Genomic DNA, 15,262 nt, shown 5'->3' on the forward strand with positions numbered 1-15,262 from the left:
TACAATCTAATAAACATATATACAAAAAAAAATAGCTTTTTGGATAATTAGAAAAAAGTGTCGCTGTGATAAAAAGAAGACAGTATTGAGATTGATCCTATATGTCTTTAAAATGATATTATATTTCTGCAACCAAAAAACATGAACAAAATGATAAATAAAATCAGGATTACATTTTTTTTTATTATTCACCCTCCCGCATGATTCTAGAAAATTCACTAACCATAAAACTAAGTGTTCCCACCACCCACCATCCTCATCCCTCCTGCATCTCTGCTGCAGCCAGAGATCCGGCCATATTGACTTTACAGTTTTCTCAGAGCTGCACCATCGAGGGAAAAATTACATTATATAAATAGATATAATCCAGGACAGGAGCGGCCGGAGACCCCCCTTAGTCCTCCCAGGCCATGGGCAGGAGAGCGCGCCCAGCACCCCCTGGGCTAAGCCTGGTAACACTGGCACTCAGCCTCCTGGGTAAGTTGTATGGCCAGTTCTGCATGCACAGCTGGGTGTACATCTGCCGCAATGCACTGCCACCCTGCACACACTCCGTGCTAACCCTTTCACTGCCAGCCGGGGCAAAATGTTATCCCACATGCTATGACATATAAAACATGATCCAATATCTATAACTTTATATAGCTATATCTATCTATCTATCTATCTATCTATCTATCTATCTATCTATCTATCTATCTATCTATCTATCTATCTATCTATCTATCTGTCTATAGATATATATCTATATCTATCTATCTATCTATCTATCTATCTATCTATCTATCTATCTGTCTATCTGTCTGTCTGTCTATAGATATATATCTATATCTATCTATCTATCTCTATCTATCTATCTATCGTATCTTTCTATTCTTTCTATCTATAGATATATATCTATAGCTATCTATCTATCTATTTATCTATCTATCTTAATATATACATATATATATATATATATATATATAATCTAAATATATATATATATATATTGCTTAAGGCCTTTAAATTACATCAGCATTAAATAGTGTATACTGTCAAAATGAACAAGGAAATGATGTTGCATACAGTATATTCCTATAGTGTATAATATTGATCTCTGTATTTTTGTTATCCTGCTAATGGTTCTAAGAGGCTTCGAGTCACCGTTATATCGCTGACCTATAGCTGTAGAAATGATAACGTGGAAGATTTATAATTGCTTAAGAAAATGATAGACAAGTAGGAGGAGTCCAGGGGAGGTTTATATAGACTGACAATAAAGGGAGGGCTGGGGTAAAAAGATTTAGGATATTTTGAAAAAAAAAAAAAAAAAAGACCCTAAGTCACAGGCAAAGCTTATTTAGAGCAGTGGGCGGAGCTTCAGGGAATCCTATAGGATGCAATTCACCTGCAGAGATTTCACTAGGTAGCAAATATACCTATGGAATTATGGGATTTTCTTTATGGACCGATAGAATGTGCTGAAAGCAATGGAACAAGCTGACCTTGTTGTCTAGATCACGGTCAGTACATCTCAATCAGGTCAGATGCTAAATGACCTGCACTGACACTTACCACCTCCTTTACTAATCCATAGTCCCAGGACTGCACAGTAATAAACCCTAGGTATTATGGTAACGAACCGGCATACATGAACCAACAGGAAAAGCCTTTGGAATATAGGAAAGGGAGTACATGCAACATATATTATTGTGATCGGCAGGGAAAATACATTAAGCTGCATCAGAGAATTAAATGCCCCCCTTGCTGCATACCCTAAAGCTGTCCCCCCTTTCTTCTGCCTTAATGCAGTAACTTGACTCAGCAGAGCGCAGATATTGATCACTGAATAATGGTGTCTGTGCCGTTCCCCTTCCCAGCCTGGAGCACTGTGCCAATATGATGAGTCTCCACTAGAGGCCGGTTAACCCCTTTTGCACCAAACACTCTGCAATGTGACCCACATAGTGCATCATCATCATCATCATCATCATCATACACATGCCAAGTCCTGGATATACCCGCAGTGCAGCAAGCATAGGCTTACAGTACAGCGGCTGGGAGGAGAGAGTAGTAACCACTTATGAGTCCTGTATAAGGAGGTGGAACTGAGAAGATAGTTAACCCTTCCTGACGTCCTGGAAGGGAACATCAGAGTTGATAAAGAGTCCTGAAGATGAGCCCAGCATACTGCACAATGCAGCAGGGCCAGGTCACATGACACAGCACACTGCACAATGCAGCAGGGCCAGGTCACATGACACAGCACACTGCACAATGCAGCATACTTGCCTACTTTTGAAAACTAGTTTCAGGGAGATTGCAAGTCGCAGCAGAATGTGTGGCGTGCCGTTGAGGGGGCGTGTCATGTACCACCCAATGGACTAGTGAGGTCACTTAATTTTATTTAAAAATCACCTTTTGCTCCCTCCTGTAAAGACCCTAGTAACTTATACACAGGCAATGAGAATTTTCATGTATGAGTGTACAAACAACATTTATTCATTTTAAATTGGGCCACTGTGAGCTTGGCTTCATTTGTACACTAACCCAATACCCAAACGCTGACAAATGAAAGGGAAGAAACTGGGTGCTGGGTATCACAGGCATTACCTGCCCTCAGAGAGAGCACTCACTGATGGATCACTCTCAGTGAGAGTGCACTTTCAGAATGCAGTTAATGCCTGTGACACTCAGCACCCAGTCTCTTCCCTTTCTCCTGCCCAGCCACTACGGACCCTATTATGCAGTTCTGGTTTACTTAAATCCCTTACATTTTAACAGGCCACCGTGGGGAGAGAAGAGGCCACCACTGCAGCTGACACTGCCGACAAGCACACTAGCCTCCGCTTATGCTACACACTAGAAGATATGAAATAATTCCAGGCACACAGCAATATATACTTATACAGCAGCTGCTTAAAAGGGTGCCAGCCCTAATAAATGGTAACAACAAAACAAAACAAAGAATTTAAGCAGCACTGACATTTGCATAAGAACCAAGTAAAAGCAAATTCAGCTCTATTATTATAAGTAGATGTAGCAATTTATTTACACATAAAAACAACATAAATGTATTAAACAGATGTAAACCGCTTGTATCTGAACAAGATTAATCTATAAAAAAATAGTAAAAAGTTACAATGCAACATGTAACGTATTCACATTTGTCAAAATAGTTGTATGCTACATGGTTGCAACCAATTAACACATTTGTGACCACTACAAGTTGTATAAATATGGAATGTCTAATCAGGTTTACTTGAATAAAAAAATTGTCTTTGAAAGTCCAACCATTAGTCCGGATAAGTAGGACCAGAGGCGTAACTAAGAGGGGTCGAGCAAGGCACGTGCCCTGGGCGTTTTGGCAGGCCCAGCAGCGGGGGCCGCCGCCGCCGGCCAGGGCATCATGCCCACTCGCCCACGCTACTATTGATCTTGCCCTGGGCTCCAAAAACCCTAGTTACGCCTCTGAGTAGGACTATATAAGAAAGTGTACAGTACACAATTAGAGAAGAGAGCTGTGAACTTTATCCAATGAAGAGTTCTTCTTAAAAATAGTAATTAGCCAAAAGTACTGCACATTAATTTCAATAGTCTAAAAAGCTGTGGCCAGGTTGAGATCCCGACAGTCATAATCCTGACACATTTTGATACTGTAACCGTTACCCTCCCCCTAAACCATCCCTCCCGTCGCACACCCATACCTCCCATCCACCTGTCCTCCAGCTTAACTCCTAACAGCCTAACTTTAACCTCTCCTTCCCACAGCCTGTCCCTATTCAACCCCCACACCCTCCCATTCCCTGCAGCCTCACCCTAAACCTAATGCCAACTGGCGGAATGTGTCGGGATGCCACTGTCAATATTGTGACCGTTGGCATCCTGAATGTTTGGATGCGGACTACATCCCCTCTGGGTTGGTATCGCGTGACCAGTGGTTGGGAGACTACTGGTCACCATACCGACCCCGGGATCCTGGCAATCAGATGCCTGGCAGGGGTGCAAGCGCAACGAAGCCCATTGTGGGCTCGGTGGCGAGCTTTGCTCGCCACAGTTCTATTCCAACTCTATGAGTGTCGTGGACACCCATGAGTGGGAATAGTCCCTGTTAATCATCATGCCGACTGTCGGGATTGTGAGGGGGCGGGATGTAAGTGCTGGTATTGTGACCGGCGGTCTCCAGACCACCGGTCACATAACTACATCCCTCTCCCTAAGGCTAAGAGCGGAGTTAGAGCCGGCAATGATTTTGCATTGTGCCTCTCTGAACATGCATTGCTAGGTGGCCACGGCTACCCACAACCCTGCGGTGGCTGGCATTTAAGTGACATGACGTCATTTGTCATAATGTCCCCCATACAGGTCCCACCTCCAGCATTTCTGGACTTGCGCATGTGCAGTCCAGATTCTCACCGGTAAGATTTGCAGGGCAGAGGGAGGTTATATTAAAAACTGGGAGCTTCCTGCTGAATGTTGGAGGGCAGGCAAGCCTGGGAATGCAGCAGAGTGCGGAGAGTGCCGGCCCTGCCTAATTAAAAAACACTTTCCAGTTTGTACTGTGTGAGTTACTGTGCCCAATCCTGTGTTAGGGATGTTTGACTTCAAGGACACACAGGGAGCTGGGTAGATTACAGACCTAACACATAGGGGGGTAACCAATTACCCGTGGTCAATGACCGCAGGTAATTGTATCGCCAGGGGCTATCCTATTAGCCCCAATGCGGCGCGCTCCTCCCCATTATGCTGGCACTTAGCGCTGATTATGCTTCGGATGCCTCAGTCACCTGAAGAATAATCCGCGATAAGCGGCTGACGGAGTGTTAATGACCATTGGTCAAAAATCGCAATATCCAGCTGTTTCGATCTGGCGAACATAGATCAGATCACACCTAATTGGATACCCCCCCTCATAGTGTCAATTTAAAGGAAAAATTACAGGCCCATAGTAACAATATAATTATGTTTTGTAGCCTTGTCATGCTTATATATTGGTGGAGAGGTTTGAAAGTAATGAGCACAGAGAGCTCTTACCTGTAGGAAGCTCTGTGCTGGATCCTCATAGTGACGGGTGGAGAGGTGGCAATCGCGGGCCACATGAGGGGTGGGGCCTGTGAGAGGGGCACAGCCTAGGCACCTAAATGCCTGCTGCTGCTTTATCAAGAGATAAATGTTTCCTGTCTGTGAGGGGAAGAATGGAATCGTGGCAGGGGGCGGGGCCTGAGCGAGGGGCGGGGCCTCAGCTGTACCAGCCAGCCAGGTAAAAAAAATATATTTCCGTCTTTGATTGGGGGTAAGGAGGGGAGACCCGGCCAGGGGGATGGGCACTGAAGGGCTTTGAGACTGCTGTTCTCCAACACAGCTCCTCCCTGCATTGCTAACCCCGCACCCCCACCCCCTTCGGGTCTCACACAGTGCATCTCCCGGTGTGACAGTAGGCAAGTCTCTGCCCAAAGCTTCTGTTCTGTATCGCACTGAGGCCGGCTGCAGAGCCTCCGCTTACACTGCCTCTTCAGGACAGTTAGCCACCGCTACCCACATTGGCATCAGTGGCGTCTTCCGTGCAGGCTCCCCGGCGTTTCTGGATTTGCGCATGCGCACTCCAGATTTTCAGAAGGACTCGTCAAATCCGGGAGGCATGACAAGGTTTGCGGGGCAGCGGGAGGGTCAATTAAAAAACGGGAGCCTCCCGCTGAATGCGGGAGGGTAGGCAAGCCTGCAATGCAGCAGGGCCAGGTCACATGACACAGCACACACCAAACTTTCCTAAGGTCTTTGGAATTCCTTTGAAATCTGCTTTTGTAGTAAACCTGCTGCTGAGATGTTATTCTAAGCGGTTACAGAGGCAGATCTGATCCAGTCATTTACACACTGGTAATGTGCAGCCCATGCAGTATTTATCTGGGATATGGGTCATTAGGTCGACCACACTTAGGTCGACAGTCATTAGGTCGACCACTATTGGGCGACATGCATTAGGTCGACATGGCCACTAGGTCGATATGGTCACTAGGTCGACATGAACAAGGCCGACATGGAAAAAGGTCAACATGAGTTTTTTTTTTACTTTTTTTGGTGTCATTTGCTACATAAAGTGACCGGGAACCCCAATTAGTGCACCGTGTCCCCTCGCATGGCTCGCAAGCTTCCGGCAAGGCGTCTCGCTCCGCTACCGCTGCGCTCGGCACGGGTTACTATTCCCAATCGTAGTCCACGTGGATCGTAAAAAGTATGAAAAAGTTCCAAAAAATGTTAAAAAGTGAAAAACGTATGTCGACCTTTTTCCATGTAAACCTAGTACATGTCAACCTAGTGACCATGTCGACCTAATGCATGTCGACCAATAGTGGTCGACCTAATGACTGTCGACCCAAGTGTGTTTGACCTAATGACCCTATCCCATTTATTTCTCCTACTTTGCTGGATGTTATTGCATGTGCAGGAAGGTCACAATGATGGAAAGCTGACAGGAGGGATGACGAGGCTGTAGATTTAGGGGTCTATTTACTAAGCCTTGGATGGAGATAAAGTTGCTGGAGATAAAGTAGCAGCCAATCAGCTCCTGTCATTTTTCAAACACAGCCTGTGGCAGTTAGGAGCTGGTACTTTATCTCCAGCGAATTTATCTCCATCCTAGGCTTAGTCAGTGGTGCAAGTATGCGGGGTACGCTCGGGTACGGAGTACCCTTAAGAATTTGGCAGCGGGTACGCAGTACCACCTGCCACACACTTTGCCATCACCACAATTATAATGTGCCACAAAGCAACAAGACCATGGTGATTGCCAGCATGACGGCTCCTCCCACACTGTCAGGGTTACTGGGAGTGCGACAGTGACTGTATTTTCCTGTTATAATGGAGGCATTACTTTATAAGGTTATTAAATTGGGGGCATTACTATATATTTTTAGCCTTGCCTCCAGATACCCAAAAAAAGGGTCTGTCATGTGGCCACACCGCTAGTGTCATGTAGCCACTCCCACTAGCAGTGTATGGCCACGCCCCCTCACAATACATGGGCACGCCCCTTTTTTGCACACTCTACCACTAAGAAAATATTTCTACTTGCACCACTGGGCTTAGTAAATAGACCCCTAAGGTCCAGTATATGTACAACCACAATAGGCAGTGACTGTTACATACAATTGTTATACTGTAGGCGTGTATATCTATTTGGCAAGTTACAGTCTTACTATTTTCCTTCTAAGCCGCGTCAATATTACTTTAACCTGTTATTAATGACACTGAATAAATTAGGACGTATTCTGTTTATTTGAACAGATGGTATAAAGTTATATTACCAGATTCACTGCTACAGTCACTGTCATTAGGAATGTGTGGCCATTGCCTTCAGTCACACTCACTACTGAGGGTCAGGATGCAGACTTCCCTCATTGTCATTTTACATTCTCATTGATGATGCCTTCCAATTTTTCGTCCCGTATCATCATCACATGTCAGAAAATCAGCGGTGACCGATGATCATACCCCCTCCTGCAAATAAGACAAGTTCTGCAATTCTGAAGCTATTACTAATAAAAGTAGGACTATAAAAATTAAAACATAAAACAAACACTGGAACATGCTTAAAATAAAGGTCCATGATGTCAGTAAAGGGCCACCAAAACTGCTTCCTGGCAGGACCTCTTTGCTTTACCTCGCTTCAGGGCCTTGGCGTGGCTTTGCATGGCAACCATATATTTGACAGTCTAAATTACTTTCACTGTGGTTCCCTGGAAGACAAAACAGAGTTTAATTAAACATTAACCCATCATAATACAAAGCAGGAGGGAAAAATGCATGAGGTCCGTACTGTGGGCCTGATCCGTGTTTGTAAGTACAGCAAAAAAAAGCAAGTAACTTTGTGTCTGGAACAAACCATGTTGCCATGCAAGGGGAGCAAATGCATTTATATTTTTTCCGTGTAGGGTTAATACTGGCTGCTTTTTGCATGTAGCCCACAAAGGTTAGACAGCTTTATTTTTACAATGCAATTTAGATTCCAGTTGAACACGGGGTACAGTCAGAATCCTGGCTGTCGGAATCCTGACAGTCAGAATACGGATGCCGGAATCCCAACACGATTCAGAATGCCGACACCAGCATCCTGAATAGGGACACCATCTTGGCACCGGAAACCCGACAGCCGGGATCCTGAACGAGCATCCACCAGGACACAGAACAGGTAAGCCGGGGGGTGGGGGCTTAGGTTTAGGCTGCGGGGGTAGGGTAAGGCTGTGCCCCAGGGGGGTTAGGTTTAAGGTGTAGGGAGGGGGGTTAAGTTTAGACACCACCGGGGAAGGATATGTTGAAGCTGCTGGGAGGGGGCCAAGGGAAGGTAGGTATACTTACCTTTCTCTGACGGGATTCTGATCATCGGGATGCCGCTGTCGATATTCTAACCGCCGGCATCCCAAATGCCGGCAAATAAATCTCAATCCGTTGAACACACCCCACCCAAATCTAAATCTCTCTGCACATGTTACATCTGCCTCACCTGCAGCGCAGCATGGTTTGGTCCAGTTGCTTGCTTTTTTGCTTTGCTTACAAACATGAACCAGGCCCTATATTCCTACACTGCTAAAAACCTAAAGCTGTGTTTAGCTGGGTGCACACTTTTCCAGTTCTCATCCAATCCAACCTCCAACCCACCAGATGGTCAGACATAGGTAGAGTCTGTATGCTTACAAGAACCCAATCCTGCTTGTCTGGTCTTTTAAACCTGCTGAAAAATTTTGTAGACCAGATCGTCAACCAGCCAACCAATAGATAAGTGTGTATGCTCCTATGACTGGTTCATCCATTGCTTCTCCCGATTCATGTGCATGAGTGGCTGCTGGTCTACCAAATATTGGAAGAGTGTGTACGGTGATACAGTCCTTTTAGAAGATGCAGGTCAGAGATTTGCAGCAAGATTGGACAGGTATGTAATGTATGTATAAATTTGGCGCTGCATCTACAACTAAGGTCTCCTGCACTCTGGTCTGGAGTTGTATCCCGAGGTGATTGGAGGAGTGTGTGCCCATTTTAAGGATTAAGGGGGACATATACTAAGCAGTGATAAAAGCGGAGAAGTGAGCCAGTGGAGAAGTTGCCCATGGCAACCAATCAGCATTGACGTCACGTAACATTTATAATTTGCCTACTATAAACATATACAGTGCAGCTGATTGGTTGCCATGGGAAACTTCTCCACGGTACACCTCCACTTTTATCACTGCTTAGTACATGCTCCCCATAAGGCCTAATTCAAACCCGATCGCTGCTGTGCGTTTTCACACAGCGGGCGATCAGGTCTCAACTGCGCATGCCAAAGATGCTAAGTCATAATTCAGAGTTTCCGAAACTCCATTACAGTCCAAGTAGTAAGGGTATCCATGCTTGAGTCCAGATGGTTAAATCAAACTGACTGAGGTACTAATTCAATCACCTAAGCATGGATATCCTTAAAACCTGGACTGTACAGGTGGAGTTTGGATAAGAGATATGCTTACCACAGTTTGGCACATGAACAACTTTAACCGTCTATTTCTATATTTCATAGGTTATATGTGCACTACTATGAAACATGATCCAAAACATGACACCTTCCTTGATACCAAATGTGACTCCCTTTTTGAAATTCTCCAAGGGTTTGATTGCTTAAAAAAAAAAGTTGATCACGCATTTCACTCTTCAATAAGTCACTACCTCCGAAAGAACAGTTAGGAAAATTACTTACCAAGATAATTAGACTTGTTCATAAGTTCATGATTAGGGAAATCCAAAAAAAACATGAACCTGAGCCCTACTAACTGCTATACAAAAACATGTCCTTTCACGAGCCTTATACTTGTATCTGAAAATTCTGTAAGGGACTATTGCTGAATAAACACTGCTTTTTTATTATTATTTTATATTGATGCCACTAATGGTTGTATGTGCTCAGTTTGTGCATCCGGGATGGAGATTACTGTGCCTCCTGTTATCTATGCTCTGAATGGATCCGACATACGACTTCCATGCAACTTTAACTCATGTTACAGGATGGACAACAAACAGTTCTCCATGAACTGGACATATCGGGGCTGTGACAACTGTACAGAAGAGACGGTGAGAGATGGTGTGGATCACTGTGTATTTACTGGTCATTTGTATGTCATGCATCTGTGCCAAAGCAGAGTCTTCCAGTGTGCCATCCCAATGTACCACAACTGTATGCCATCACTCACATCTATGTTTCCAGAAAGTGCAGACCATTTGTGACAAATTTACCACTTTGTTTTTTTTGTTTTTTTTTTCTGTTTTCCTTTTCTTTCTTTATCACAGTTATAATATAATACCACATCTTCTTGTGTCCTTTTATCTAGGAGACAGTAGTTTTTTTTTACTGTAACAAAATGAGGCAATCTATATAATAAATCGACTGATAAAAATGATGTAATCAAAATGACAGTTGGTATAACCTCTGACCTCTCCCACCATTGTCAGAAATGCACAGGAGAGATTAAGCAGGCCGTGATAGAGAAAGTGGGGGGAGGAAGACGGAGTGATGAGGAGAAAGTGCTGGGGAAGAGAAGAGAGAGAAAAGGGAGGCAGAGGTGAGGAGAAAGTCGGTGTCAGGGGAAGAGATGGGGGTGCGGGGGACACAAGGAGAGAGATAGAGAGTTGGGAGGTGGAGATAGAGGGAAAATAATAATTGAAAGCCAGGCAATGACGACCATTACAGCTAGTAGACTGCAATTCTCTTGTTTTCATAACTATGTTTACACCACTAATCAAACTCCATTAATACAGAATACTTGTAAAGGAGAAACTGCTGAGGTGCAAGTATGGAATTCTGATGGGACACGTAAATATGGCCTTTTACCAAAATAGTAATCATCGGAATATTCATAATACAAATATATATAGTTAGCAATAGTAGAGGGGAAAATGAGCGACTAATAGTGTAAATCAGGTTATAGAACATACCAAGTGCATAATAAAAAAATAAACTTTTTTATGTATCTTTATGCGGGGTTCTTCGGTCACATGACCAACCATAGAATTCAGCATATAGAGGATAAAAAGAAATAAAACAACATATATATATATATATATATATATATAAAAGTTAATAAACGAAGGGCGCCTGATAGCCTGATAGTGCATGAATATGTTTCAGGAATTTATTCCAGCAGGTTCCACACATAAAGATAAAATGACGTACCACAGGCGGCGGTTCAACCACCGTAAGTATCACCGTTTGTATGAGTGAGTTTAGATGGACCGCATTCAATGCTGTCTGCTGGCAACTCCGATTACAGGAGCCCTCTGACGAAGTCCGGTGTGACGAAACATGTTGGGGTGTGGCCTAGCATGAAAGGAGTGGGCAGTGTGATCAGAGTTGCCAGCAGACAGCATTGAATGCGGTCCATCTAAACTCACTTATACAAATGGGGATACTTACGGTGGTTGAACCGCCGCCTGTGGTACGTAATTTTATCTTTATGTGTGGAACCTGTTGGAATAAATTCCTAAAACATATTCATGCACTATCAACTGCCCTTTGTTTATTAACTTCGAGATTTCATTACCGCTGGTGAATGCGGTTTAGAAGGAGCTGCCGGTCTGAAAGACCTGTGCCTCAACAGGCTGCTAATTGCTAAGCAGTGAACTGTGAATACTGTTAGCTGGTGCTGGGACTTGTTGTTCCACGGAGGAACAGGACCTGTGAACTGACAGTCTGGTAATTGCGAATTGGCACTCTCCCAGCTGATGCTGGGATCTGTTGTTCCACGGAGAGATTGTGAGGTGGACAGCTATCTTTGCTCACAAACTTTTTATTTTCTATTGGAATCACATTACATTGGTCATGCGCACTCCCTTTGATCACACAAATTGCTGGGCTCTGATCACATGCACATGGCCATTATGAATAAAGAAATAAGGGGTACATTTACTAAGCAGTGATAAGAGCGGAGAAGTGAGCCAGTGGAGAAGTTGCCCATGGCAACCAATCAGCACTGAAGTAACATCTATAATTTGCATACTGTAAAATGATACAGAGCTGTTGATTGGTTGATGGGGCAATTTCTCCACTGGCTCACTTCTCCGCTCTTATCACTGCTTAGTAAATGTCCCCCATAGTCTGTCAGGGAGGGTTTCTGGTTACTTCTAAACACCTTCTACGTGCAACACTGCAGTGCCGTAACTAGACATTCTGGCGCTGTGTGCAAGAAACGGCATCGGCGCCCCCAGTGCTGTAACTAGGTATTTTAGCGCTGTGTGCAAGAAACAACATTGGCGCCCCCCCCCATGCAAGATAGGGACAGTGAAAAATATATAGGGGCGTGGCTTCATTGGAAGGGGCGTGACCATAAAATAATAGCAATTCATACTACGGTGCACAGTAGTCTCCATTATTCAAATTAAGCTGCACAGTAGCGCCACTACACCAGGTAGAACCCCTTTTATACATTACAGCAGACAGCGTCCCCCTTTTTACACATTACAGCAGACAGTCCCCCTTTTTACACATTACGGCAGACAGCGTCCCCTTTTTACACATTACCGCAGACAGCGTCCCCTTTTTTACACATTACGGCAGACAGCGTCCACTTTTTTACACATTACGGCAGACAGCGTCCCCTTTTTTACACATTACGGCAGACAGCGTACCCCTTTTTTACACATTACAGCAGACAGCGTCCCTTTTTACACATTACGGTAGACAGTGTCCCCCTTTTTACACATTACGGCAGACAGCGTCCCCTTTTTACACATTACGGCAGACAGCGTCCCCATTTTTACACAGTATGGCAGACAGCGTCCCCCTTATTACACATTACGGCAGACAGCGTCCCCTTTTTACACATTACAGCAGACAGCGTCCCCGTTTTTACACATTACAGCAGACGGTGTCCCCCTTTATACACATTGCAGCAGCCAGCGTCCCCCTTTTTACACATTGCGGCAGCCAGTCCCCCTTTTTACACATTGCGACAGCCAGGCCCCCTTTTTACATATTACGGCAGACGGTGGCCCCCTTTTCACACATTGCGGCAGCCAGTCACCCTTTTCACACATTACGGCAGCCAGTCCCCCTTTTTACACATTGCGGCAGCCAGGCCCCCTTTTTACATATTACGGCAGACGGTGTCCCCCTTTTTACACATTGCGACAGCCAGTCCCCCTTTTTACACATTATGTCAGACGGTGTCCCCCTGAGAGAGAGACAGAGAGAGAGATACTTACCATCTCCCCGCTGACAGGCTCCTCGTGCTGGCAGCTCCCTCGGTGCAGGCATCGGACAAGGAGGAGGAGGGAGGGGGACTGGAGCCGCAGCAGCGCTATGTCATTGGTAGTAAGCGCCGCTGCAGCTGTCCCCTCTCCTTCCGTATTGGCTGCCCGGCGCTGCTGTGGATGCGGGTCTGGGACTCCAGGTCGACAACAAAAAGGTCGACACACCTTAGGTCGACTCCAATTGGTCGACACACCTTATGTCGACATGGACAAAAGGTCGACAGGAACAAGGTCGACATGGAAAAAGGTCGACATGAGTTTTTTATGTTTTTTTGTGTCGTTTTCTTCGTAGAGTGACCGGGAACCCCAATTAGTGCACCGCGTTCGCTCGCCATGCTTCGGGCATGGAGCCTTCGCTCCGCTTCGCTCGGCACAGATTACCGTTCCAATCGTAGTCCACGTGGATCGTTAAGTATGAAAAGGTTCCAAAAAAGAAAAAATGTGAAAAACTCATGTCGACCTTTTTCCATGTCGACCTTGTTCCTGTCGACCTTTTGTCCATGTCGACATTTTGCCCACGTCGACATAAGGTGTGTCGACCAATTGGAGTCGACCTAAGGTGTGGCGACCTTTTTGTTGTCGACCTGGAGTCCGGATACCCTGGATGCTGGGATGGAGGAACCGCATCCCAGCATCCACAGCAGCGCCGGGCAGCCAATACAGAAGGAGAGGGGACAGCTGCAGCGGCACTTACTACCAATGAAATAGCGCTGCTGCGGCTCCAGTCCCCCTCCCTCCTTCTCCGCTGCCCGGCGCTGCTCTCTCCTCCACAGCGCGGCGCACGGCGCACACAGCAGAGGCAGCATGTAATGAGTCAATTTGACTCATTACATGCCGCTGGCCGCGCGCCCTCTGGGCAACTGCGCTGTGTGCCAGGCCCACCTGGCACACACGTAGTTACGGCCCTTGGCGCCCCCCCTTTATGTAAAACAGGGGCAGTGTGCGCCGCAGGCGAACCTGAAAAATATAGAGGCGTGGCTTCATGGAGAAGGGGTGTGGCCACAAAATAATACCAATTCATATTACGGTGAATAGTAGTCCCCATTATTCAAATTACGCTGCACAGTAGAGCCCCTTTTACACATTACGGCAGACAGTCCCTCTTTTTACACATTACGGCAGACAGCGTCCCCTTTTTACACATTACGGCACACAGCGTCCCCTTTTTACACATTACGCAGACAACGTCCCCTTTTTACACATTACGGCAGACAGCATCCCCTTTTTGCACATTACGGCAGACAGTGTCCCCTTTTTACACATTACGGCAGACAGCGTCCCCTTTTTACACATTACGGCAGACAGCGTCCCCCTTTTTACACATTACGGCAGACAGCGTCCCCCTTTTTACACATTACGTATTCAAAAAATGGGTGCAGGTCGTGCAATGTGGGCCCATTACAGAAATGCCTATGCCTCTGTGTACATGGGAGCATTTTGACCTCTAATGTCATTTGCCACTTGCTTGATTTAAATTAGAGATGAGCGCCTGAAATTTTTCGGGTTTTGTGTTTTGGTTTTGGGTTCGGTTCCGCGGCCGTGTTTTGGGTTCGACCGCGTTTTGGCAAAACCTCACCGAATTTTTTTTGTCGGATTCGGGTGTGTTTTGGATTCGGGTGTTTTTTTTAAAAAACACTAAAAAACAGCTTAAATCATAGAATTTGGGGGTCATTTTGATCCCATATTATTATTAACCTCAAAAACCATAATTTCCACTCATTTTCAGTCTATTCTGAATACCTCACACCTCACAATATTATTTTTAGTCCTAAAATTTGCACCAAGGTCGCTGGATGACTAAGCTAAGCGACACTAGTGGCCGACACAAACACCTGGCCCATCTAGGAGTGGCACTGCAGTGTCACGCAGGATGTCCCTTCCAAAAAACCCTCCCCAATCAGCACATGACGCAAAGAAAAAAAGAGGCGCAATGAGGTAGCTGACTGTGTGAGTAAGATAAGCGACCCTAGTGGCCGACACAAACACCGGGCCCATTTAGGAGTGGCACTGCAGT

At 45.4% G+C, this 15,262-nt stretch overlaps 1 protein-coding gene and 1 long non-coding RNA gene across 4 annotated transcripts in view; one reads left to right on the forward strand and one right to left on the reverse strand.

Moving 5' to 3' along the window:
- Nucleotides 1-276: 276 nt before the first annotated feature.
- The window catches only part of SCN2B (sodium voltage-gated channel beta subunit 2), a 103,297-nt gene continuing 88,311 nt past the window's right edge, over nt 277-15,262 (forward strand). Inside the window, exons 1-2 of the mRNA XM_063943592.1 lie at nt 277-477; nt 9,911-10,074. Coding sequence (XP_063799662.1) covers nt 411-477; nt 9,911-10,074 — 231 coding nt within the window. The 5' untranslated portion in view covers nt 277-410. The remainder of the gene's footprint in view (nt 478-9,910; nt 10,075-15,262) is intronic.
- LOC134966670 (uncharacterized) overlaps nt 7,236-15,262 on the reverse strand; it is a 117,332-nt gene continuing 109,305 nt past the window's right edge. For all 3 annotated transcript variants that reach the window (XR_010188686.1, XR_010188687.1, XR_010188688.1), the window contains exons 3-4: nt 7,640-7,715; nt 7,236-7,476 (exon numbers count right to left, since the gene is read on the reverse strand). This is a non-coding gene — a long non-coding RNA (uncharacterized LOC134966670). The remainder of the gene's footprint in view (nt 7,477-7,639; nt 7,716-15,262) is intronic.

Source organism: Pseudophryne corroboree, chromosome 10 (genome assembly GCF_028390025.1).
Source record: "Pseudophryne corroboree isolate aPseCor3 chromosome 10, aPseCor3.hap2, whole genome shotgun sequence".
Lineage (NCBI taxonomy): Eukaryota > Metazoa > Chordata > Amphibia > Anura > Myobatrachidae > Pseudophryne > Pseudophryne corroboree.